Source organism: Telopea speciosissima, chromosome 1 (genome assembly GCF_018873765.1).
Source record: "Telopea speciosissima isolate NSW1024214 ecotype Mountain lineage chromosome 1, Tspe_v1, whole genome shotgun sequence".
Lineage (NCBI taxonomy): Eukaryota > Viridiplantae > Streptophyta > Magnoliopsida > Proteales > Proteaceae > Telopea > Telopea speciosissima.
Genome location: NC_057916.1, coordinates 77,706,767 through 77,732,292, shown reverse-complemented (window position 1 = coordinate 77,732,292; position 25,526 = coordinate 77,706,767). Strand labels below are relative to the sequence as shown.

Here is a 25,526-nt window from a genome sequence, read left to right as displayed (position 1 = left end):
AATTATACTCAAAACAATGCTGCTTGAGCCTATCTTACAGAGTGCAGTTTCCAATGATTTTCGTCTATTACACTTTTAGTTCACAACAAAAAAAACAAAAAAAATAACAAACGATGGCCAAATAATACTCAAAACAGTGCTTGAGCTATCTTACAGAGTCCTTTTTTCAATGATTTACTGTCTATTATTAATCGTCTTACCTTTTCTCCTTCAACATTCTTTGCCCCCTTCCCCATTATGTTGCTGCTGAAAGGCACTATCTACAGAAGCCGCCATACCACAATTCCCTAGAGATGTACATGTAGACTTTCCTGGAGACTGCTGTTTGGCTGCCGATTTCTCTGTTGCACCAAACTGGAACAGAATATCAGTTTGATAAAAGCCATCTAAGCCAAGATCTGGCAATGTGAAGCTCGGGTCCTGACCCATGCTGAGATTCTCTTGCACATAATCACCAATCACTAGATTATCATCCACCGGAATTGCACCTGTGAGCGTCTTGAATGCAAATTCAAGGCATGGATCTGGCCACGAGTCTCCAAAAGGCAAGACGATAGATGAATCCACTGGCTTCTCTGTGGACTGTTTCTCACTCCCATTTGTATTCTCTGTGGACTTTTTCTCACTTTCATTTCTATTTGGTTCCCCTGGAATCTCTGTGGACTGTTTCTCACTGTCAAACTTTCTATTGGGTTCCTCTGGAGCAACTTTGTCATGGGTAGGCTTTTCACCTTCCTTGGATGCATTTTCATCTAACAGCACTACCGAACCTCTGGAAGTAAGAGGTGTGGTTACTACTTCAGCAGCAGCCTCAAGTGGTGGGTCCACCTCTTTAGATGCCTGATGATTGTGACTACTTGGATTCACAACCGAAGCTGGATTTTCTTCAACATTAACAGACTGTCTACCCACCATTCGAAGGGCCCGTTCCGACATATCTAGATCTGGTGCCAACTCAGCTTCGAGACCAGCAAGCCGTTTTGAAGCCCTACGAGGCAACAGGGTTTTTTTTCCATCTTGGGTACTAATTGTGCGAAGCTGGGCCGTGCTTTTACGCTTTCCAAGACTTTTCCCTGAGGGCTGCTTCTCTGGAGAGACCTCGGCTGAAGGAGCTGAAATAAGCCCATTTTCAGCACGGACTATCTCGTGTTCCATGTTCTCTAAGCCTTCAGATTCATGTTGGGCTATGCTAACTGGTTCAGAGCTATTCCCATCTGCAGAATGCAGTTTCTTTGAAGGGTGCTTCTCTGGAGAGACCGCTTCTGCAGGAGCTGAAATAGGAATTTTTTCAGCACAGAGCATCTTCTCTTCCATATTCTCTAAGCCTCCATATTCTAGAGCTTCACCGATCAGTTCAGCGCTTTCTCCATCTGCATCACGTGGTTTCTCTGAAGAATGCCTCTCTTCAGGAGATGAAACAATACCTTTTTTACCACAGACAATCTTATCTACTGTATTCTCTAAACCTCCAGCTTCTTGGGCTGCACTAGTCAGTTTCGAGTTTTCCCCCTCTGCAGAACGGAGTTTTTCTAAGGGCTGCCTGTCTTGAAAGACCTCAGCCGCAGGAGCTGAAATGAACCCGGCTTCAGCAAGGGCCATCTTCCCTTCCACATTATTTATGCCTTCAAATTCTTGGTGATCACTAATCATTTGAGAAGTTTCCCCATCTAAATAGTAAAGCAAAGTAATATCAGAACTCAGAAGCAAGGAATTTCTATTTTCTCAGATATCAACATAGAGAAAATAGAACTTGAAAACAATTTCAGCTGTATTTCTGCAGAAATTGGGAAATTAGTCATTCTATGTAAAATGTTACCTAGAAAAGAAAGTATGAAGAATCCCCACAAAAGTTTGCATTACAAATTTTTAATGTGCACTTAATTCAACTTTTTCTACTTTTGGTTACAATCACGTAGCCAGTCACTTTGCCTAAGTTGATAAAATCCCAGCAAAGAGCATCAGTGAGATTTCTTCCAATTGATCAAGTGTTCCATAGACAAGTCAACATTGAAAAGGGTTTTTGACCTCTCATCCTGTTGAGGAGGCGTAGCCTTGTCAAGGTTGAACATCAGGCACTTGTAAAGCAGTGTCTGGGTTTTTGAAGTCATGACATCTTGGGTACTTCTGTGTATCTCATAGAGTCTTCTCATATTGATGAATTCAATCACAGACAAGGGAGGGTGTCTCTATTTTTTCCTAATCAAAAATTTCCAAGATGACAAAAAGAGAAAAAGAACAGAGTAGACATGGAAATTTACACTGACCTAAAGAACAAAAGGGCAATGATAAGCATTTTTCCACCACAGAGGAGGATTCCAGGACCAGTTCGTCATCTACAACTTTACTCGATATTGAGCTCTGGCCTGTGAAGAGGCATCTCCTTGTTGCATTGCCTGCTATTTTATGCGTTTTTGCTGCAGTAGGTGCCTACAAGAAAGGAGACCAGTTGTTAGAAGTGCATAATAACTAGAAGCAGCAATTCTTGATCCAGCATACCAACCCTCCCAACTTTGATCGCAGGTCAACTACACCGAACACAATTTGAATCCAGTCAAGTTAGGGTTTTCAAATTTGCGACTCAACCCACCACAGCCCTGCTGCTAGATGTTTTTAAACTAGCTCCTAGGTTTATTTTTTCCAGTTTATGGATTGACAAGTTGGAATGCCCAGTAGTAGAAATGAAACAAAGCAGATTGTTCAGGTTACATTGCATTTCATGGCTGTTTGATGCAATAAATGAAAAATAATAAATATAATCTGGTTGTTTTGGTTAAAGACGAATGCAAGTATAAACACAACAGTTCTGTACAAGGATATCTATCATTCAATAAGCTTATCTTTTTCTTCCCCCTTTCTTGGGGGAGGGATACTCCTCTAAGCTTTGGTTGTCTAATATTCATTGTCAACCTTAGCTCTTGAGCATTCCACAGCTTTCTACCACACTCTTTAAATTAGCCTTTCAGGATTAGTTTGAAATTGCCAACCTATTGACAAGCTATAGGCTTTAGAATTCTCTGTTGTTCTAGTGTGATTTCAGTAATAATACTCAATAAGATAATATAAAGATTAGTACTTCGTTAGTTCTACATTTTAACCAAATTCTCTGTTGTTCAGTTTTCCTCTAGATATTGAATTTCCATGCATCAAGCATCCCTGTATGAGATAGTTGCTATAAAGTCAGTAGTTCATAGATAAATGCTACTGTGATTTCTTTTTTATCTTCACCTTTTACGCCTAATGTGAATGGTATTTTCTAAGAATATTTTGAGAGAGAGAGAGAGAGGACTTCTCTTGGATCATAGCCTTTCCAATGTCTGATTTTAGTGAAATTCTAAAAATTCTTTAGTTCTAATATTATCTACTTAATATTTCCCTTAATTACTTTGGGTGCACCACAATCTCAAGACTTTCTCTCCCTATCAAAGTCAAATGTTCACAAGTGACAGAGCAAGATGGCAATCCGAAAATTGCTCTGCACACGCATCATCATCAACTTTTTATTTGTCAAATCCATCCGAATTGCCACTACAATATGACAAAATAACCCATACTTTTGTTGGCAGTTTTAGATATGAAAAATAGAATGTAACAAATAAAATCAACAATTACTATTAATAGAGAACAAGTCCAGCCATGCGTGGGGAATCTTATGTGAGGCAGCTCAGGTGGAATTACAAAAGGGCTCTGCATGTCCACCACTCATCACAGAGTGGCAAAGGAATGGGGCTCTTTTCCTACATTTTCCTCTTGCTTCAAATGTGTATTCTCACTTGTTCTTTTATATTTATCCTTTGCATATTATGTATAGGTGATGTTCCTTGTAGAGGCTTCAAGCAATGTCTACATTATCAGTTATCCGTCTGATGGACTACAGATTACAAAATCTCAATAATATATATTGAAAAAACAGGTCGCAGAAACCTATGCCTTACTGCAACTGGAAAAAGGTATCAATCTATTAAAGGCATGGTCAAGTATTAAACCTTATAAATGTTCTACAATTTTTGCAGTCAAAAGAAGGCAAGCAATAACAAACTCAAAATCTAGGGTGTTTCTCAGTTTTTTTTTTTTCTTCTACTGCCTTTTGTACTTTTAGCATTAAAGATACCGCATAAATTATGGAGAGAGTAGTCCAAGTGTGGAAAAAACATAGAAATTGGGAAGACCAATAAATGTATCCAAGGCACACTTACAGAGACCTCTCCATCTATAGACTCCATGTCACTGATCTGTCTTTTCTTTGGTCTAATTGCACACTTCCCAAGATCACCAGATTCGAGATAGCGAAAGACATCCTTTTTGGAGCGGAATTCATATCCAGTTACAGGATCAATGTAATACTGTAGCAATTAGCCAACATTTGATACGTGAGAAATGGCAATGTGTTGATATTATCACAGATGCAAAGTAAATGTTTCGATAAAAAATGAGAAAAAGTAGTTGTTGCAGCCAAGCAAGAGCATAAATATTTACGATTTAACAGAACAAATAACAGAGATCTAATATCTCAGGACCTCAAACAATTTTCATATGAACATTTATAAAATGTAAATGTGCTACATCAGAACAGGAACTGAAAATAGAGGCAATACCGGGTCTTTTCTGGTTCGACCTGCCACTTTAGTAACCTTGACTTCCTTAATCCATCCTGGAGGCAACCCCTCTTCTGTATGCTTCTCCACTACAACCTAGAGATTAATTGATAATCAGATTTCATCTCTCTAAAGGTCAATCTAAACACTGCAAAATTTAAATATCCACATAAACAACAGATCTACTATATTATGTGAAACATACTTTGCTTGCAGATTTGGTAGAATGCATTGCAACGCCACTTTTGTTCGGTTCAGATGTGGGACAATGCATTGCAGCATCTCTTTTCTTCTGCTCAGATGTGAGACAATGCATTGCAGGATCTCTTTTGTTCGGTTTAGATGAGTGACAATGTGTTGCAGTGTCTATTTTTTTCAGTTCAGATAAGTGACAATGTATTGCAGCATCTCTTTTGTTCGGTTCAGACGTGTGACCGCGTATCTTCCCATTCTCGAGATAGCGGAAGACCTCTCCCTTCGAATAAAATTTGCTTCCAGTCGATGAGATGTAACACTACAACACAGACAATGATTCCATTTACTACTGGGCAAAGAAAGAGAATATCTTCAAATTTTATGAAACATTTCAAGATCTTTATTTTTTTACGGCTATGTTTATTTTGCATTCTTCCATTCTCCAATTGATCTCCAGGGGGGGGGGGGATACAGAATGAAATAGAATTCATAATATCTATTCTAAGAAGTCAGCAGATGACTACATAGCAAGATTATTTTCAGCTGCACATGAACATAAAATAAAAGCTCATTTTCAATATAAAATGCGAAAGAATAAGCCATTGCCTACTTATGTAAATTGTAAGATGTATAACATGAGATTTAAATCTACTCAAGTCCTATGAGGATTTGAGTTTTGGCAAGTTGGCATGCAATGCAAACGATATCAGTGATTACAAAGAGTCTCTCTCTACTCAAGTCCTATGAAGATTCGAGTTTTAGCAAGTTGGCATGCAATGCAAACAATATCAGTGATTATAAAGAGTTTCTTCAACCTCTTTAAATTCTCTCTCTCTCTCACAAAACCAAGAGGAATCATGTTTAGTGTTAAAGTTATGGTCTATTGTAGGGGAGTTTATATAATGTTCTTTACTTATTAGGGGTTTATATGCAAATACACATAAGTCCATGACTTTAACTCTGTAATTATTATTATTTGATTTAATATAAGTAGGGAATGGGGCTGATGCAAATGAGTAACCTAAAGGGCTTATTTTATTGGAAATAAGCCTTGGGATGGGTTATATATGTATTGGCCCTTTGATTCCATGTGTTTTCTTTGTAATGGTCCACTTTAATGGGCCTAAAATATGGGTAGAAGGTAGGCACACGGGATTAGGCTTAGTTAGTTAGTTAGATGTTTAAGTTTTCCTATTAATATTTTGATTCCTTTTCAACTATGTTTTGTAAATTTTAATTAGGAATAGGATTTGATTTTCCTAATCAGATTAGGATTCTTATTTCATTTTCTATATATAGCTTGTAAGAGCCAAGGCTCATGGACGATTTATGGTGAATAAAGTTTGAAGGTTTTTCAATGGAATGCTGTGCGATTCAGTAGGGGTGAGATATCCTGGAGGGCATTGAGATTCTTTACCTTGTTGGTGGGAAGCCTTAGTTATCATTCTCTTACTCTGTTTTCTCCTTCTCAAGTAAGTTCTGTTACCATTCTTTGTGCGCTTGCTAGAATTCAATTTAACCTGAGATTGTGAGGGATTTTCATCTCTTTGAAAACTGTTTATATGCTATTTACACTGGGGTTTAAATCACAGCAAGAACCCTCTCAAATAAACCTGCAGATACCCTGTTTTTTAGCCTCTTCTGCAGAAAACGAGATTCCCTGTAGTGAGGAATCTGTCCATCAGATTCCCTTCATTTTTTAGGGCATTCAAGGCCTCCCTATGACAGTCCTTTGACCTAGGTTAGTTGCTGGTCTGATTTAATTTAAATGCTCCTGATTTCTGCCCTATGTTCTATTCCAGACCTGAATTTTTCAAATTAGTTTTGATCCCAACATCACCTTGGGGGTTTGGATTAGATTGCTGAAATAGAAAATCAACCCAAGTTCCATTCAATTCTGTTGATTGGATTGAATTTAATTTCAGTTTTTACTGTTTCTGATATCTCCGCCCGTGAGATCACTGTTTCCTAAATTACTCCCAAACCACTCATCGGATCATTCTCATCTGTTGACAAGTTCTTATCCTTCCTATTAACTATTGTTTCCTAGAGTTCGGTGTGATTCTGAGAGGTTTACGTTTTCAGTCAATTTTTGGGTTTCTATCTGAGTAGGGTTTTGACCTGGGATCCTATCCAGGAGGGTTTAGAGTTCTTCTTACCTAATCCCCCCCCCCCCAATCAGGGGCTTACGATTAAATAGTAAAGACAACTGTGAGCTTGTTTCTCTCCCAGTCCACCCTTTTCTTTTCTTCTTCTTCTTCTATACTCTTGCAGGTACAGCCGTATAGGTTCCCTTGCTCTTAATATTGCAACATGGTATCAAAGCATTAAATAAACAGTATCTGTTATTCTCTTCCATGTTTTGAGAGTCCCATTAGGGTTTCTCCATTGTGGTGTTCAGCCACCTATGCTGTTTTGTCTCTGTAAAACCCCAATTGATTGAAAATGGAAAATTATGGTTTCTTATATTGATATGCTCATTTATCTCCACTGCCCTGCACCCTGCAGTTGCTGCTTTATATCTTGCGGTTGTTGTCTTCTCCCGGCACAAGAAGCCTCCTTGCTGATCTGCATGTCCTTATCTCAATATGGTTTGATATTATGAAGATCACATGTTCTTTCATGGCCTGATAAGAGTTCCTTCTTGCGATCATTGGGGTATCACAGCTTTGACTTTCATTCAAGTTTTCTGCAAGCATATCCTGCCTGAGATCCACCTGCTGTTCCTTTTCATGTGATTTCCTTCCCTGTTAGGGACTTCTATGCGCAGCATCATCTGGCCATCAGATTTGGCTCAAATTTTGGGGACTTATAATCTATATTAAGGGGGTACTTCGACTGTAATTTGGTCTGATCAGAACCCCTGACTGCTAGTTCTTGGAATTCCTATATTTTAGGGACTCTAGTTTCTATTTCTGAAATAGATTCTATATAGTCATATCCAACCATTAGATCTTCATCAACTAGGCATCTATTCTAGTATTCTACTGTCTAAGAGGGAGACACGACAAGAATTTCACCCCCATCAGATCTTCTGATTTTGTTTAAATATTTTTCTCATATTCTGCCTCCTTGTTGCTCTGCAATTTTCTGGTATGGTGTTTTCTGTTACTTGATTGCTATTATGAGATCTGATGTGCCACTGCTGGTCTTATCTTCTTCTATTTCTACAGATCTAACTTGCGATCTTTAGTATGAATCTGCATCCTTAGCTACTTTGCTGTAATGGAGGATTCATAACCCTCTGCGGACTCGGTCAGTGTCCTCAATTAAGTTCAATGGTGCATCCAATTATCTTCTGTCGGCACAAGCTGTGAGATATATATATATATATATGCAAAAAGGAAATTAAAGTATCTAAATTCCACACCTCCAATTGCAGACTCTAAAGATTATGAGGAATGAATGCATGAGAATGATGCATTGTTTGTCTAGTTGTGGAATATTACGGACCCGTCTATTGCTACGACTGTTATGTATCACACTACAACTAATGGTGTTTGGGATGACCTCAAAGAAAGCTTTTCTCAAGATACAAATCAGTCACATGTATATGATCTTTATGGGAAAGGATCTCCTTTAAATAAGGTGATAAATTTGCTGATGAGTACTATAATGCTCCCATGGGAGGAACTTAATGTCTACCAACCACTCCACCAATGATTTAAAATTGTTGAAGCCTTAGCATGCAGAATTTTCAAGTGGCAAAGTTTCTATGTAGTTTGAATTCCAACGAGCAACCTGTCAAAAGCCTTCTTACTGGCAATAGAGTACCTTCCATGAATGAAGCCTTTTGTTGTATTCAGTGTATTGTGTCTCCCTCCCTCACTAAATCACTCTCCTCCTCTTCTGAGGAAAGTTCTGCCTTTACTGCTGCCAATGGTGGTCGTTGCCATGGCTCTACTGTTCCCGGGCGAGGTTGTGGTTCAGGGGGAGGTCAAGGACATGGTAGGAGGTTGTGGACAGCAAACTGACCAAGCCTTAAATCAGTGTTCCCACGGTGGGGGGGTCAATCATATTGTTGAAAAATGCTGAGTTAAGCATGATAAATCTCAGTAACAACAATTTGCCAACACTACTGAAAGGAATTCTGCAGTGGTTTCATCCAACAATACTAATCTTGCTTTTTCGTATGGAGGTAACGAATCAGCTACTTTACTTCGCGATGATTTGGCCAACCAATTGCTGACTTATGTTCAACAGCTTTGAGTCATCCACTTCCTCATATACAGCTACATTAGCCCATTCAGGTATTGCCGCACTTCTTGCATCCTCCTTTCCTATCACTTGGGTTATTGATTCCATTTCAAATGAATGGTAAGTCCAATATATTTTCTTCCTACCAAAACACTTGTCATCCATCTTGTGTTATTCTTGCTAATGGTACTGCGACTCAAGTTTCTGATCATAGTGTTGTCATTTCCTTCTATTGAATAATGTACACCAGAATACCCCCAGGGTATTCTGGTCCTTTTAGGTTGTTTACTTATAATTTCATTATGTACTGCCTACTCTTCTAATAGAGTCGGCTAGACTAGATTAGGGGCCATTCTGTCCTATTTTATCTTTCTCAGATATTATAAATAGAGGGCTTGTCTGATCAATAAGATCACTCAAGTATTACATCTATCGCACAGTCTTCTTTCATCTTCTCTTCTCTCTTTTCTCCTCTCTAAAGTTACTGGTTACAGGTCCTAGGTTTTCTACACCTTCCTCCTTATCTTTAACTTCTGAACTTCGTGTGTCAAGGTTACCGTTAAATCTTCTTTCAGTTCGTAAACTTACCAAAACACTAAATTATTCTGTTACATTTTATCGTTCCCAATTTATCTTTTAGAATCTCAATACAAGGAAGGCGATTGGTGGAAGGCTTGAGAAGGATGTGCTCTACGATCTTCATGATGCTTCTTTTACAGCTGCCTTTGCTACTTCCATTGTTGCTTCCCCTGTACAATGGAATTTTTGTTTGGCCCAGACAAGATCTCGATTGAGGTGTGGAAGAATGTAGGATTTTGTGGTCTATCCTAGCTAACCAAGCTGTTTAACAAGACTATGACCACTAGGAAAATGCCAGATGAAGGAGAAGCATTGTGGTCCCAATTTATAAGAACAAAGGAGATATCTAGAGTTGTAATAAAGGCATAAAGTTGATGAATCATACAATGAAGTTATGGGAGAGGGTTATTGAAATTCACCTAAGGAAGGAGACTACTATTTCAGAAAACCAATTTGGTTTATGCCCAGAAGATCCTCGATGGAGGCAATTTTCTTACTCAGGAGACTCATAGAAAGATATAGCGAAGGCATAAAGGATCTCCATATGGTTTTCATAGATCTAGAAAAAGCCTACAAAAGAATCCCTAGAGAGTTGATCTAGAAGATCCTAGAGAAGAGAAGGATGTCATGTAAATACGTTGACATAATTAAAGATAGGCCAAATGTTCCCTGTGCCGGGGGTGCAGGCTGCGCCCAGACACATGGGGGTGGGCGACATGACCATCCTGCCCCCTCAATGGCAGGCCCATCTGTCTAGGTGCAGGCTGCGCTGCGGCACAGAGAACATCAGCCCTTAAAGATATGTATGCTAATGTGGTAACTAGCGTTAGAACGGCGGTGGGACAAGGTAGAGAATTCCCAATCTCAATTGGGTTACACCAAGGATCAGCCTTAAGCCCTTATTTGTTTGCGCTTATCATGGACGGCTTAACCAAAAGCATACAAGATGAGGTCCCTTGGTGTATGATCTTTGCAGGTGATATTGTTTTGGTGGATGAGACACAAGCAGGGTTAACACCAAAGTGGAACTATGGAGATCAACCTTGGAATCAAAAGGTCTGAAGATAAGTAAAACTAAGACCAAATATATGGTGTGTAACTTTAGCAACTCTGCGATGGACAATGAGGCGGTGATTATTGGTGAGAGGGCCTCTCAAAGTGATTACTTTAGATATCTGAGATCAATCGTAAATAAAGAGGGTGACATAGAACACAATGTTGCCTAGAGGATTAAAATAGGGTGGATGAAGTGGAGAAGTGTGTCCGGGGTATTGTGTGATCGGTGTATCCCTTTAAACCTTAAAAAAAAATTTAACCAAATTAGATAGAGTAAGAAATTATTGTATTATAACCAAATTGGGAATTGCACCAATCCAGGACAAGCTCTGTGAGAGCCGCTTGAGGTGGTATGGTCATGTCCAACGAAGACCCATGGATGCACCAGTAAGGAAGAGTGACCAATTTCAGTTTTAAAGAGCTAAAAGAGGTAGGGGTAGGCCTAAAATGACTATTGGAGAAGTGGTAAGAAAGGATATGCATGTGGTAGGGCTCAATCCTAGTATGACTACGGATAGAGTTGTTTGGAGGACAAAGACCTTTGTAGCCGACCTTGGTAGGGAGATGTTCCTGGGATGCTGCTTTGACTACAGCTTAGACCTTTTCCTTTAGTAATTTTATTTTATTTTATCTCTTTTACTTCCTTTTACTCTTTTTTTTTTACTTTGGTAATTTTTATTTTATCTTTTTACTCCCTTCTACTTCTCTTATTTCTATTACTGTCATGACCTCTTCGGATCCATGTAGCCGACCCCATTTAGTTGGGATAAGGTTATGTTTGTTGTTGTTTGTATCATTAGACCAACTATGATGTATGGTGCGGAATGCTGGGTTGTGAAGAAGTGTCATATAAATAAACTTGGCATAGCAGAGATGAGGATGTTGAGATGGATGTGCGAGAAAACTAGGAAGGTTAAAGTAAGGAATGACAATATTAGAGCTGGGCTGGGAATAGCTTTGAATCATGATAAACTTAGAGAGAGTCGTTTGAGGTGGCATGGCCCATAGTTGTCACGACGGTTAGGCAACCAAAGGCATTGGAGAGGGTCAAAAATTCAAAGCGACACCAACCAGGCGAACAAGGCGTCCAAGGCGCCCAAGTCGACCAAGGTGCCTGGACGCCTAGGCGACGCCTTGACATCTGTTCAACGGAGGCCTTCGGATGCCCCAATTCGAAGGAGCGACCTGATTCAGATTGAAGGAACCAAAAGAGCTAGAGGCAGGCTTAAGATAATCATAGGAGAAGTGGTGAAGAAAGACATGCTTAGCTTAGGTCTTACTCCTTGTATGACTTCAAATAGAGCTGATTAGAGAGCAAAGGTTCATGTGGTCCACCCCATTTAGTTGGGCTTTGATTGTTGTGACATTGTTGCAATACACTCCTTTCTCGAGGTTTGGGGCTCATAGTTGTCCAATTAAGATGCGGTTCATAGCTAAGTTGGGTCGATGCCCTAGAGTTTGTGTCATTGTTGTGTGCTCCTTCTCTTTACTTCTATATTATTAATATTATGTTTCTTCTGGGATCCATGCAGCCGACCCCATTTATTTGGGATAAGGATGAGAATTGTCGTCGTTGTTTTGTAGGCCAGAAAACGAGACTTCACATATGTTTGCAGAGCTCAACAACTCAAAAACTCTTGAAAAAGCTTTAATTCCATTATTCAATCATGATTAATAATGGAGGATGTATTACAAAAATAAAGACCTATTGAAATTCATAAACTAATGCATAGAAGAACTCCCAATCACTCTCTTATACTGATTTGACTTAATACACTCATAATAGAACTCTTAAGAGCTACTAAGTATCCTAATCCAACTCAAACACTTAACAACTAACCTTGTGTAACTTCACCCCCACTTTATTGGCCTATAAATTAGACCTGTTACAATGAAACCCAAGAAAATAAACAGCCAACCTATAACGTAACTACCCAAAGCACCCATTGGACTGCCACTGCCCCATGTCGGCTCTCCGGAATAACGTCTAGGCCTCCATATGGGAGTGATGTCTAATGCAACTGCATCAATATCTGTGGCAATTTTATGCCAATGGTGGGCAGCAACAATGTACAAATAAAACCAATGATCAGCCCAAGTATTACACACCAATACAAAACTTCTAACGAAAACCCCTTGAACATATGTAAGATAGATCTGTAAATAAAATTTAAGGACTCTAGTTTGCTGATAGAAGCAAACTCATTCTAGGAGATCCTTGTGTTTCTCCGCCAAATCTATGCATGCATTATATTAATGCGACCGTGAAGTGTGAACTGTAGCATTCTCCATGGTAATATCATTTTCTGATAGAATTAACATGCCACCCTTGCATCAAGTTGATAAGCTTCCCCAAGAGGATCCAAGATCCCCAGACAAAACAAAGTGAGACCAGACCACCTCAAGGGCTAGTAATGCATAAGAAGATTATTAATGAGCTCTCATCCTCTTTGCACAAGAAACACATGTTCTGCATCACCATAACCATATGAACACACACAGTAAGGATCTATCCAACACTGTTCAAAGAAAAAAACTTAATTTTCTAGCATGGAAGAGTGACAAACAAATTTTGCAGGAAAAGAGGGTGCTGCACCACCCTATCAAAAGTTCTAGTATGCATGTCTCTCACACCATACTGTACCATAATTCGCTAGTATTATGAAAAGTAAGATAGGACTCAAAGCCAGCCAATCATTATCACCACTATGTTGATTTTCTCGTTTCATATGGTCAGCCCGATCCATTGAATACTGTGCAAGGAAAGGTTGGGCTATGGGGATGTTAGAAGGCACTACAGATCCTTAGCACATTGAACCCCCCCCCCTTTTTGGCTTCAATTGACTGACCTAGGTTCAAAACCCTTCTTTAACTCTTGAAATAGAACCCAATGCCCAACCAACCCCACCCTAATCCCCCTGACCCAACAGAAATAAGGAAAAAGAGAAAAGCAGTCCTTGTCTATTTCTACTTGGAAACCTTTGTATTGTCTAACACCCTTCACAGTTGAATTCTCATCTAAACAGAAGAAGCAAATGGGACATACTCTTAACAGTTGCTGAAAAAAATTCTAAAGTTCCACTTGTTGGGTTGTTCTTTCCATTTGACATTTGTTCAAGTGTTAGTACTTAATACCTACCGCTCACCATAATGAAAGGAAGATCTCACTCATTCCAACTAGTCAAGTTTACAAAAACAATGAATGAGAAAAGCAAAACCCTCTTTCAGTTACTGATGAAACAACACCCTCCCACACCCACCCCCCACCAAACCAAAAAAGGGGTTTTGATAGAGAGTGGCTCTAATTTCATTTTCCATTTCACTCTCCTTCTTTTTCAGGCTATGTAATGCAAAAGTTGACCTCGAACCGGGGAAACCCGCAGGAGATCGATTGCAGCCAGGCTCAACACAATAAAGAAGAACAAATTGAGTATAACTGAAACTTTATTGCTTTTTTTCTGTTTACATATGAAAGAAGAAACATAAAAGGATAAAAAGGAGATATAGAAGGGGGGATAGGATCAGCTCTCTCAGCCCATCATCCTCTCACCCACGGTCTCTCACCGTTGCAGTGCCTCACAGCTTCAACCATAACTCTTTTCTCTTCAATATCTGTCCTCTGCTCAGCCTCATACTCTTATTTATTATAACCCAATTACAAAGCAACCCAATCCCAATCTAATTAAGAAACTAAATAAATCTAGAAAAGGAAACTACTAATTCATAAAACCCATAAAATAGAAACTTAAGCCTACCTTCTAATTGTGAAATTAAAACTATTCAAATTAGAAGACTGAAAAGAATCTCAGAAATCCTACTCTAAGCCAGTTGTCAAGGTGGGCCACACTGCCACAGTACTGTTCAACTGAACAGCATCACGTGAACAGTAACACGTGTTACTGTTCACGTGAACAGTACCTTCTGAATTTCTTTTTTGAATTTTCTTCTTCGTGCTTCAATGTACATCACTATGTTTGCAAGCCAAGAAAAGAGAAATTCAAATAAATTTGAAAGAGAGATAGACACATAAATCAATCATTGTGATTTTTGTCTCATTATATTTTTTATTTTCTTTTTGACATCCAAACATAGCTTCATAGTGTCTATCCTTAAATATCTACATCCATTCACACATCCAAGAGAACTTCCTAGAGACTTTATACCAGGCTACCAGCCTAAACTTCTCCCAGGTTCAAAAAGAAAAACTGAGAACCAAGCAATGGATGTTTTCAACTAATCTCTGTCAGCAAATGCAGAAATCACAGAAGTCATTCCTCAAGGAAATTCAACATTATAGATACAGAATTGATAGCCTATGCAGCACAAGTAATTACAAGTTCCCTCTTAACAGGTTGAAAGAAGAAAGAGCAAAACATTGGAAGTGGCAGACTGCAAAGTTCCCCAATTTGAAAGCAAGGTAATGGAGTGATTGGAGTCAACAATTGCTATTCTTGCTTGCATGCGGATAGTAGGCCGAAAGCGATATCGGCTTTCTTCGCTCCATACGGGCGCAACCTTGATAGGAGATACCTTCCATAGAGACTAGATTGGGCTATCTCGCTTTGTCTAGAAGATCGGATGGATACATTTGTTTAGGGAGGGGGAAGGAAATGAAGTTGGAGAAGTAACCCATGCAACAAGCAACAGATTGAGCGCTAGCTGATCGTAGACCGCCATTGTGCATTAGCACGCCTTATTCTCTTAGGGCGCCTTTTCTTGCTGCTGGTCTAAGACCGAGCTTGCTTAAGAACCAAGAGCCGGCCCTCATTCGGTCAGGTGTTCTTCGCTATAGAAACCACCAAGAACAAGGGAGGCTTTCCGCTCCGTCTCACTCCCCGGCCCTACTGTTTATAATGTAGAAGGGGTTCAGCTAAGAACCACTCTACAGTAGGATTGTTAATAGTTGTAGCAGATCATCAATAATAGAAGAAAATCAGAATTTAGAAAGATAACACCAAAAATTGAAGGTAGCAAATACAAAGCAAACCAGTATGAGAATGGGCTCTAAGGCTGATCGAGTGGAGTAAGCAATGAGGAGAATCTTTGCTGAAAATTTCTGCCAATTCCAATGGCTAACTTGTGAGATATGAACAAGATCCCAAAATAGAAGGTTAGGGCCGATCTCCCAAACCAGTGGAATTTGGAACACCAAACTGGGTTCGAGTGTAGCCCTTGATTGTGTGATTCTGTTCTCCAAACCTCTGTGAATATGAGTCTCAGTTGTAAAGATATTAGCACTTGAAGTTTGCTGGAAATTCTGGGCAGAATTGGAATCGCAGGAGAGTCTCTAGCCTTCCTTGTGTTGAAACAATACAGCAGAACTTTAACTCATTACATGGATTGAATCAAGTATTCAAGAGGATCTCCAACAGTTGGAAACAATCGCATGCACAACAACACAGCTGGGAATCGATAGGGATAAGAAGAGAAGAAAGGAGAAGAAAAGAAAATGGGATAAGGAGATTTGGATCTCACCAGCCAGGCTCTCTCAGCCCTTCATGGGTTTCGGCTCTCACTAACCAGGCTCCCTGCTCTTCATCCTCACAATGGGATAAGAAACTTGCTCAAAGCAATACTCAAACATCCACTAAATCGTTGGTGGGAGGCCTCTAAAGGCATTACATATTTATGGGCAGCTATGCTTGCCTTACAAGTAAGAGCAAATTAGAAACTTGCAAGAAAAAGAAACAAAACAAAATAGAAACTTCTAAATAAAAGCCAAGCCTACTTTCTAAATCTGGAATTAGAAACTAAAGAACTAAGATTGATTAATAGAACCACAAAATATCTAAGAGAATAATTTAAAAATAGAAACTAAACTAAACTCCTAATTCCCCCACCATAGACAGAATTGAGTCTTCTAATAAGTCTTCACATGATCTGGTCATAGGCCCCACAAGATCTTCTAGTAGCATTCACACCAAGGCAAAATAAGGGGCTGTGACACTGTTCACGTGAACAGTAACGTGAACAATGTTTTGGCCTCTTTTTCTTCATATTTCGATCTACATCAGTTTACATCTTCGCAGGGGTGAAAGCTGCACCATCACTACGACAAAGTCATTACCAACAGCTTCCAATCAATTAGTTACGGATCGTTTAGGGGACGCCTCCTCCCCTTTTTAAAAGGCTTATTTATTTTTATGAGCAAGTCTTAGAGATGGGCCCGCAAGAACAACACTTCGGCTCCAATTAATGAATACTACTGTGGGACTTATCATAATTATCATGGCGTCTAGGCGACCCAAGGCGTTGGAGGGGGCCTGAACGCAATGCGACACCAACAAGGCAACAAAAGCGCTAGGACGCCTTGGCAACTATGGGATTTATATATGAAATAAATTGACAAAATAAGGTTACAAAGAAACCTACAATAACAGCTTTCAGAAGATAAATCGGCAACATTTTGATCATCAATAATGAAGAAACATTTAATTACAATAATGACAACTTGGACTCCACAGAGTTTGCACAACAAAATATTTTCTAATGGTTAAAAAAAAAGAATTTGACATTAAAGTCGATGTGGAAGTGCAAATTACAAATTCCCGCATACATGTCCCAGCATGCAGATGGCATAATGAATGTGTGCAACTGCTGCATGAGTACATCTTTCAGGTAATCACTTCTGATTGCCCCAAAAGGACCAATAAAATAGAAGCATATAACAAAAGCAATATTGATCCTTTCAAATCTGTGGCTAGATCATGCATTCATGCTTAGTAATTCAGTAAATGTGTGGTCCCAAAACAAAATGACCTCCCATTGAGTAGAAATGGGACAAAAGAAAATGTAAAAATAATGATAGTGTGCATGAAAAGTGGCTACCTTGTATGTTTTTCCAGCAGTCGTACCACTCCCTCTGGTTTTGGTCTCCATACTCCAGCCAGTGGGCAACCACTCTGGCAAATCCTCCATTTGCACCACAAGCTGTTGATTAATTGAACAATTAGGATGGATCGAATATAGAGCACAACAAAAAAGTATTGCAGAAAAAACCAAAAAGAAACTCTCTGACTCACTTGCTTCTTATTATCTCTTGAGAATCTTCTATTTGGTCGAGGCATGTCACTGCAGAGATTTCCAGATTTAGTATGGCGAGAAACTTCAATCTTGGAACGACACTTTTCTCCAGTTTTCAAATTTATATAGAGCTACAAAAACCAGAAATGTATAAGATTAACCTACAAACTTTTCCATAGAACACAATGAAAAATCTCAAAACTTTCATAGGATGCCAAATTTGATAGTCTTTCTCCATATCAATGGTCGCTTATTTTTTCTTTCACCTACCACATACTGATTTAGTTTCTTTTTCAATCTCATATGGAACAATTCACGTCTTCACAAAGACTTCCAAAAGGTACTTTGTGCAGGAAGAATACTCATTATTTGGGAGATATATTTTCAAAAATAGAATTCATAAATCATCTATCTCTATAGCTATAAAGAGAAGCTCTTTGACAAACAACTATACTCATAAAATGGAAAATTATTTTTTTTTTTTTAAGATAAGGTACATCCAAAGGCTCTCATGTTATATAGCAATGAATTATCTGAGTTCTCATTTCAGATACATCCAAAGGCTCTCATTTTGTTCACTTTTCCACGATAAAAAAGTTCAAGAGAACAATAACGCCAAATGTCAAGATTTCCGAGATGGAAGATGTCAACCAGCAAACTAAAAGTATATGGGTTTTCCTTGCACAAAATACTGGAACTTGCTTGACAAGCACAGCCAAATTGCTTATAGAAGAACTGTGATAACTAGAATTGTTTATGATTAGTCCAATAAATGAAACTAGATAATCGTTACCAGAATAAAGAAGCAATTCTAAAACGTCCATATAAGAGATGGGCATCCAACACATATAATATGGCTTATCTACATTTAATATAACCACTATCTTCTATGCTGCTTCTATCAATGGCCTTTTGGAGAAAACCACCTCATCCTGAAACTTGCACCCATGAAAGGATGGTAGCATTCATTGATTTAAACCATGTCGACTGATACATCAAGTATTTCCTTAACATAAGCAAGCAATCCAACTAGGAACCTTTTTTTTTTTCACATGGACAAATGTGCAGGCATCAAAATCTGAAATGGACACAATGTGTTAGATTCAATGAACCCAAAATAAAAGGATTGATATAAAAAATATATTTAGTGTTTAACTAAGTTATCTGCAATGACTCACTTTACGGATTAGGTTTAGGAGTTGTTAAATGGACACAATGTGTTGACAATGAACCCAAAATAGAATGATTGATATAAAATATGTATTTAGTGTTTAAGTTATCTGCAATGACTCATTTTACGGATTAGGTTTAGGAGATGTTTGTAAATTATTACGACAGCTAAGTTGCTAGTACTTAATTGTTTAAGCATGTTTTAGGATCCTTTAATACCCATTACTTATATTAGTCTCTCTCATGGCCAGGTTTAAGATCATTTTTGGACATGGCTACATGTCTCCCTTTTTATATGTCCAGACAAAAGTGAGGGGTACATAGTAAATACATTTTCTTTCCTTTCTGGGATTAGTGCAACACAGTAGTTACTTTTGACATGTAAGAGACTTGATTCACAGACGATGTTGAAAGTCTCGGTCTTTTCGTAAAGGACCTTTTACTGTTTTACATTATACATGTATGTTTTAATGCGTGGTTTCTGGGAGTCACTCTTAGGCATAACCACATTTCTGTATTTCTAGCTGATCCCAAATAGCCTGATCCTTATTTCAACCAATCCACCACCTAAATCCTAACAAATAAAAAAAAACTTTTTAAAAATATAAACAATATTCAGCCCACTTCTAGCCGTTCAAGCGATTATGCATGTTCTAGCCTTACCATCTGCCCCTATCATAATGAAAGGATACTTTTGAGCTGATCTATAATAGATCAAAGCGACTGTTAGTTGGGCTGATCTGTGATTGGTCAAGGCGACCAAGAGGTTTTTTAATCTTCCATATTGCTTAAATGGGCAAGACACCACCTACATTTTTTTATTTTCACAAGGTTTACAAATTGTTTTTGTATTTCCATGCATCAACTAGATCTTTGAAGTTAACTGACTTTGACAACTTTCATGTCCAGAGATACGCTTATCCATTCCCTTCAAATACTATTTTTTTGGGGTAAATTACATGACACCCCCTGAAAATCGAACGATACTCAACTCACCCCCTCTTTTTTGAAAATACTCAACTGGCCCCCTCTACAATAACGGTGTTAACTTAAATGAAACCAAAAAGTGAAAAGACAATTTTAACCTCAACCAAATTAAGATAAACAATGACAATTGAGGTACCCAATGTTTGTAGAAAATTCACTTTAGATACCCAAAATTTGTAAATTATATTTAGGATACCAATTTTTATAATTCCAATTATACCCCAAATCACCACCACCGCTACAACCACCATTGCCGCAGCCACCACCACTATCCCCTCTCCCCCCCTCTCTCTCTCTCTCCCTCGCTGCTGAAACTCTCACCAATCACTCTTTCCATTATCTTCGGAAATTTCAGAAAGAACGATTTCAGAGACATAGTTCAGAAGCTAACAGGTTCCCCTGCTCACAAACGAAACTTCTCCACTCCACCACCATTGCCGCAGCCACAACCACCACCCTCACTTGGTTCACTCCTCTGCTTCCAGCCCACGAGCCATTTTCACCTTCTTCCACATGTGCGACAGAAGCCACTCGAACATGCTGTACCGATGTTTTCCTCCCTCATTGACCTTCACCTTCAGCTTGGCTATGAAGTCTGCCGAGAAGTGTACAGCGATGTTGGCGATGGAGGAAAGAAATGTGATTGGGTGCGAGGTGGTGCTCTTCCTCTCTCGTTTCTTTTCTCTACCTATCTATTCAAGTTTATCTCCTCAACCCATATCTCTCTCCCTCTCTAAGAAAGGCAAATGGAAAGGCTGATCTTTGATGGGTCTCTCTCCGTAGAAGGGGGGTTACATGTAGTACCCACCAGCACGACACAGAGAGAAAGACTCAAAAGAAAAAGACCTGTAAGGCTGTATCAGCCGTGTATTGTATCTTGAGACTCAATAGACTTCTTGTATCTCTCAAACTCTATCCATATCACATGCACTCCACTCACTCTCAATCTCAATCTCTTCTGGAATCCTATTCTCTCTCAAACTCTATCTCTAACTTATGTACTTATCATCTAATGCTGCCGACTATAGTCACCTAGGGCTCCCAAAGGGGTTCCCAACTCTTGTATAAATAATCTCTATTTGAGAGAGAAACTTAATGAACAGAACTGAACGTTTTTAGGCTGCAACACAGCTAACGGGCACCTGAACAAGCAAACTCAAAACACCTAAAAACTCGATAACTCAGATGGGTTTGCAGGGAAATCCTCGGCTTCTCCCTCATCATATTTTGGGAAAAGATCAATAGAATGAGAGAAGGAGAAAGAGGAAGTGGAACAGTAAAATGAAAGAGGAATTCTTTCTAGGCCTACTGCTGAGGACCGCAGTGTTCGGTCAGAAAATAGATTAAAGATCTTTCTCGTGATCTCAGCAAAGGAAGTTTCCCTACTTCACTCGCTGACTCAGCTCATCTCTCTCACTCACCAACTTGGCTCCTTCTTCATCGCTTGAGATTGAGTTGCAGGTCATGGGAGGAAGAGAATGGTATGAGAAAGAGGATCGATTTTGGGGTTTTAGATTCAAGGGTAAAATAGTAACTCTACACTGGTCAAGGGTAGTTTAGGGATTTAAATATATTTAACTTGGTGACTTCATAAGTTAAACGCATAAAACTAACGGTAGGGACTAAGTCGTAATGTAGGGCTCTAATATAGGGGGACAGTTGAGTATTTTTAAAAAAAAGGGGGTGAATTGAGTATCGTTCGATTTTCAGGGGGTGTCATATAATTTACCCTTTTCTTCATTTTATTGATAAACCTAATTACAGAATTAAGAGTTTAGAATCATAACATATTATATTAGGTTGAAAGGAGAGGACCGTATTGTACTTGTTCCTTCCCCCAAAGGCTAACAGTATAAATCAGTTTACCATATTCTGTATACATAGGTAGGGCTGTAAACGGATCGGATTCGGCTCGGATAGTGCTATATCCGCATCCGCATCCGATTAGCTATCGGACGGATTCGGATAGTGCTAAACGGATACGGACACACATACGGATCGGATATTTTATCCATTTTCATGTAAATATAGCTTTTCGGATAGATATAGCCTATCCGTATCTGCATCCGTTCAGCTTTCGGATGGATACGGACACGGATACGGAAATGGATATCGGCTATTCATTTACACCCCTATACATAGGTGGAACACAAAATACAGTAGAAAAATCTGCAGAATAAAAATGCGGGATGGGATTGCAGGAGTAGGCTGCTGATCCCCAACCCTATTAACCACAACTAGCAATCAAAGTGGTTAACAAGTTGAAGATCAAAGGAGCTGGCTGAACCCAATCTGGCGGTAGCAAAGAGCCTCGGTTAGATTTCAGTAGAGGTTCTACCAACAGAGTTGATTCCAGTGAATCAAAATCTATGAGTCGCCTAGGATAGAGGGACTCACGCCTAGTGTGAGGGAGAAAGGAAGGAAGATGGAGGAGATCGATCCCAAAATGTGCGGAGTGTTAGTATCGCTGAAACAGGGAGTTATACGTATGGTGTTAAAGGGTTCAAGAGAAGAATAGAAAGAAGAAAACTGGAGTTTAATATACAGAAAGAAGAAAATAAAAGAGAGAAACAGGGATGGGATGTACCCAAGATCGAATGAAACCTAGAGGAAGAATAGGAGAAGGAAGACGAAGAAGATGAAGACCTGAAGAAGGGAAGGAAGAGATTTCACCGAAGAGAAGAATCTCAAACTTGCTGGAAGAAAGAGAGGGGATAGGAGGTAGGAGAAGACACGACTGCACAGCTCAACAACCCAACTCAAACTAATTCCAAATTTCATTCCACTCAATTGGTAGGATTACATGCATATAAATAATTTAAAATTCCTAACTACTTTCTAAAAACATAAAACTCAACTAGGAAACAGACACTAGAGCAAAGAAACCAATCACCTACATTACTGCTCCAATCTAGAACTCCCATATAAAAGCATAATTGAAAATTACAAAATAACCCCAATCGCATGGCGTGGTTTGGGTAAAAAACTGGTTCAATGATGAACCAGACCCTTGCCTCCTCTTTCTGTCTATGATCTGCCTCACAATTTCTTCCTTTTTCTCTGTGGGCAATCATCTTGCAACTATCCAATATTTTAATCTCTTTTCGTGCCAACACAAACTCCCTCTCTCTCTCTAGAGAAATTAGTAAAAGTAGTTTCCAGCAATATCAAAAGAGACCTTAATGTCAGACACGTGTCCATATGGACAGAAAATTGTATATAGGGAAAAGTTTAAGAGGGACAGGAAGGGGAGGGGAGGAGGAGAGCATTCAAAAAGTGCTTAGTTGATATTCAAGCTACCCTTTCTTATCAAGTTAAAACATCCCTGGAAACTGCTTTGAAAATTTAATCAGAAGCAGTCCGACCAATCATAACAATTAATTACCAACACAAACATTACACACAGAAATAGTACATGTAATTTACATAAAATTAGTTTGATCTTTTTGTTTTTTTATAACACCGTTAAAAAAATTGAAAGAAATGCTACATGCACCCTCCTGAGTCCCAAATCCATTTTTTGCCATTTGCCCAATTCAACACCTTGTGTCACCATTGGCTAGTGACACCAGCCCCCCTTATCCATGTAAGCCTTGTATAGCACATAATTCACTAGCAGGCAGTCTAGTCTACTTCATTTTCCGTTTTCCCTTCTTTTTTTTTTTTCCATGTGTGTGTGTGTTGGGGGGCAGGGAGAGGGAGTGAGGATGCCTGGTGTTACATAATAGCAGTAGGTTTAGATTCATTAGCAACAGCCACAATGCCACATACAATTTGCCAAGGGCCGTGACAAAATGCTGAATTCACAATCTAACTAGAGGGAGGGGGTGGAGGAAGAAATGATGCTTGACAAAAGTCACAAGACACAAATAACAACCCTTGCAAAATCAAGTGAAAAAATTGCACATCCATAATCAACCGTCTGTACAACCAACGATAATAACAAAGCCTGAATGCATCCAAATAAATATCCCTGACCTTATTATACCATATCACTGCAATGACATCCGCCAACATTAACTAATCTCCCTAAATGATAGCAAAGAAGTCCTGAGAGTTAATAACAATGTCTAAAAGAAGTAACTACAAGCAAGATACAGAGATGACGCAAGCTGGACAAATGCAATATCAACTCTTTCCTACCAAATCAAGCAAGAAAAATTCACATGCAAATTTCATCAAAAGGCTGTGCATCCAAGTAACTTTTGAACCAATGCAGCATAGTTTTACCATGTTCAGAGACAACATTCACTAATCTCTCTTAAATATTTTAGGCATTAATATATGTATGTGATACAAACAGATTGGCTCTCGGCAGATAACAGTAAGTTTTTTGATAATTGATCAAATTCCTTTTTTCCCATGATAATCGCACAATGAATCAAGGAGACTATCATTGTTTACAAGGGCATTCTGGTCAAATCACTAGACAACTCTCTCTCTCTCTCTCTGATAATACCTTCAATGACAGGAGGTCCATGCATTCAGTGGTCTACGCAAATGAAGAACAACATGGTATGAAACCAGACTTGCTTTGGTTTCTTATAATACCACATTAGTTCACATGCAAACCTCATTCGCATGCAGATCATTTTTTTTCAATCAATCCAGACATGGTAAGTTCACATGTGCTAAAAGTGCTAGTAAAAACATCTCCTACGCCATATAGCGAGTATAGACTACGATCCAATCAAACAGGAAAATTAATCTAGCTGGAAAAATAAAAATCATGTTCGATATGTAACAACTCATTTCATTCCAGTTCCAATACCGATTTGTTAAACAAGAACTGGTAAAAGAAACATACCAAAGCAAAATACCAAAATTTCGTACACTTCCTAACCTAAAACCCTAAGAATGATGAAACAAAATAGAAATGCAAGATAAACGAGTAGAAAAAAAGTTAGCTTACCCAATCCGTTCTACCGTTCGGTCGCTCCTTAGACTCCCGAATCCAACCAGCCGGTAGGGAATCCGGCGACTTCTCAATAGCCATTCAGCTGCTATGTGAAGTTATCCGGCTACAAACACAACAAAAAATTGACGCCTTCCTCCGATGATCGACACACTGCAAAACTCCTCTGTCTCTCTTTCTCTCTCTCTCCCTTCCTCCCTCACTCAGTGAGCTCCCTCAATCGCTTCCAATCTCGCTCACGCTCTCTCCGCAAGGGAAGTAGAATCCTTACATATAAGCTGTCCATGAATCGGACAAAGGACCACTGGAAACAAGTTTACCAAAAATCTGCGCTGCCATTGGGGAAACTCGAAACTTGTCAGATCGCCAGAATAATTTTCACTCCTCCGAATTCTCAATTTCTCCAACCCCTTCCATCCCCTCTTCCTCTCTTTTTGGGGTCCGACTGAGAAGTTTCACAGGCGTCGAGACAAGTCGATAGAGTAGAGAACAGTCCGTCAGACCGATGGTACTGTAAGCTGCTGTGAAGTTAGATGCTTAGATGCTTTCGTACTGTGTGTCACCTGTTGGTAGAGAGAGGTTTTCATGTTATATAAAAATGTGCATGTGTATTTTTACTATCTTACCCTTGAGGATCTCTGACAATGACTCAAGGAAACACTGATGTCAACTTTTAACTAAGAACGTAAATGAATAGCTGAAATCTGTTTCCGTATCTATGGTTGGATCTGTTTAGTATTATCTGAATCTGTTCGAAAGCTAAACGGATACAGATATAAATAGGCAATAGCCATCCAAAAAGTTATATTTAC

The 25,526-nt window shown here is 39.1% G+C and overlaps 1 protein-coding gene across 2 annotated transcripts; it reads right to left on the bottom strand.

The window, feature by feature from the left end:
• Window positions 1-117: 117 nt before the first annotated feature.
• LOC122671763 lies at window positions 118-24,879 on the bottom strand. Of its 2 annotated transcripts, XM_043869184.1 has the most exons (10): window positions 24,712-24,879; window positions 17,642-17,773; window positions 17,448-17,549; window positions 5,001-5,106; window positions 4,798-4,958; window positions 4,593-4,688; window positions 4,194-4,340; window positions 2,265-2,427; window positions 654-1,667; window positions 118-572 (listed from the first exon to the last, which is right to left on the bottom strand). In XM_043869184.1, the coding sequence occupies exons 1-10, from the start codon at window positions 24,793-24,795 to the stop codon at window positions 211-213; spliced, it is 2,367 nt and encodes a 788-aa protein (XP_043725119.1). In that variant the 5' UTR covers window positions 24,796-24,879; the 3' UTR covers window positions 118-210. The 2 variants fall into 2 exon arrangements, with proteins under 2 accessions (XP_043725119.1, XP_043725127.1); XM_043869192.1 differs by having other exon boundaries at window positions 441-593; window positions 674-1,667; window positions 4,798-5,106.
• Between the last annotated feature and the right edge of the window lie 647 nt (window positions 24,880-25,526).

Bases quoted from the DNA above. Each gene is read 5' to 3' on its own strand.
- LOC122671763 (XM_043869184.1), bottom strand. From the start codon at position 24,795: ATGGCTATTGAGAAGTCGCCGGATTCCCTACCGGCTGGTTGGATTCGG. The intron at 17,550-17,641 runs GTGAGTCAGAGA...ATTAATCAACAG, and splicing joins CAAGAGATAATAAGAAGCAA to CTTGTGGTGCAAATGGAGGA. The intron at 4,959-5,000 runs ATGCTGCAATAC...TGAAAAAAATAG, and splicing joins GTCTGAACCGAACAAAAGAG to ACACTGCAACACATTGTCAC.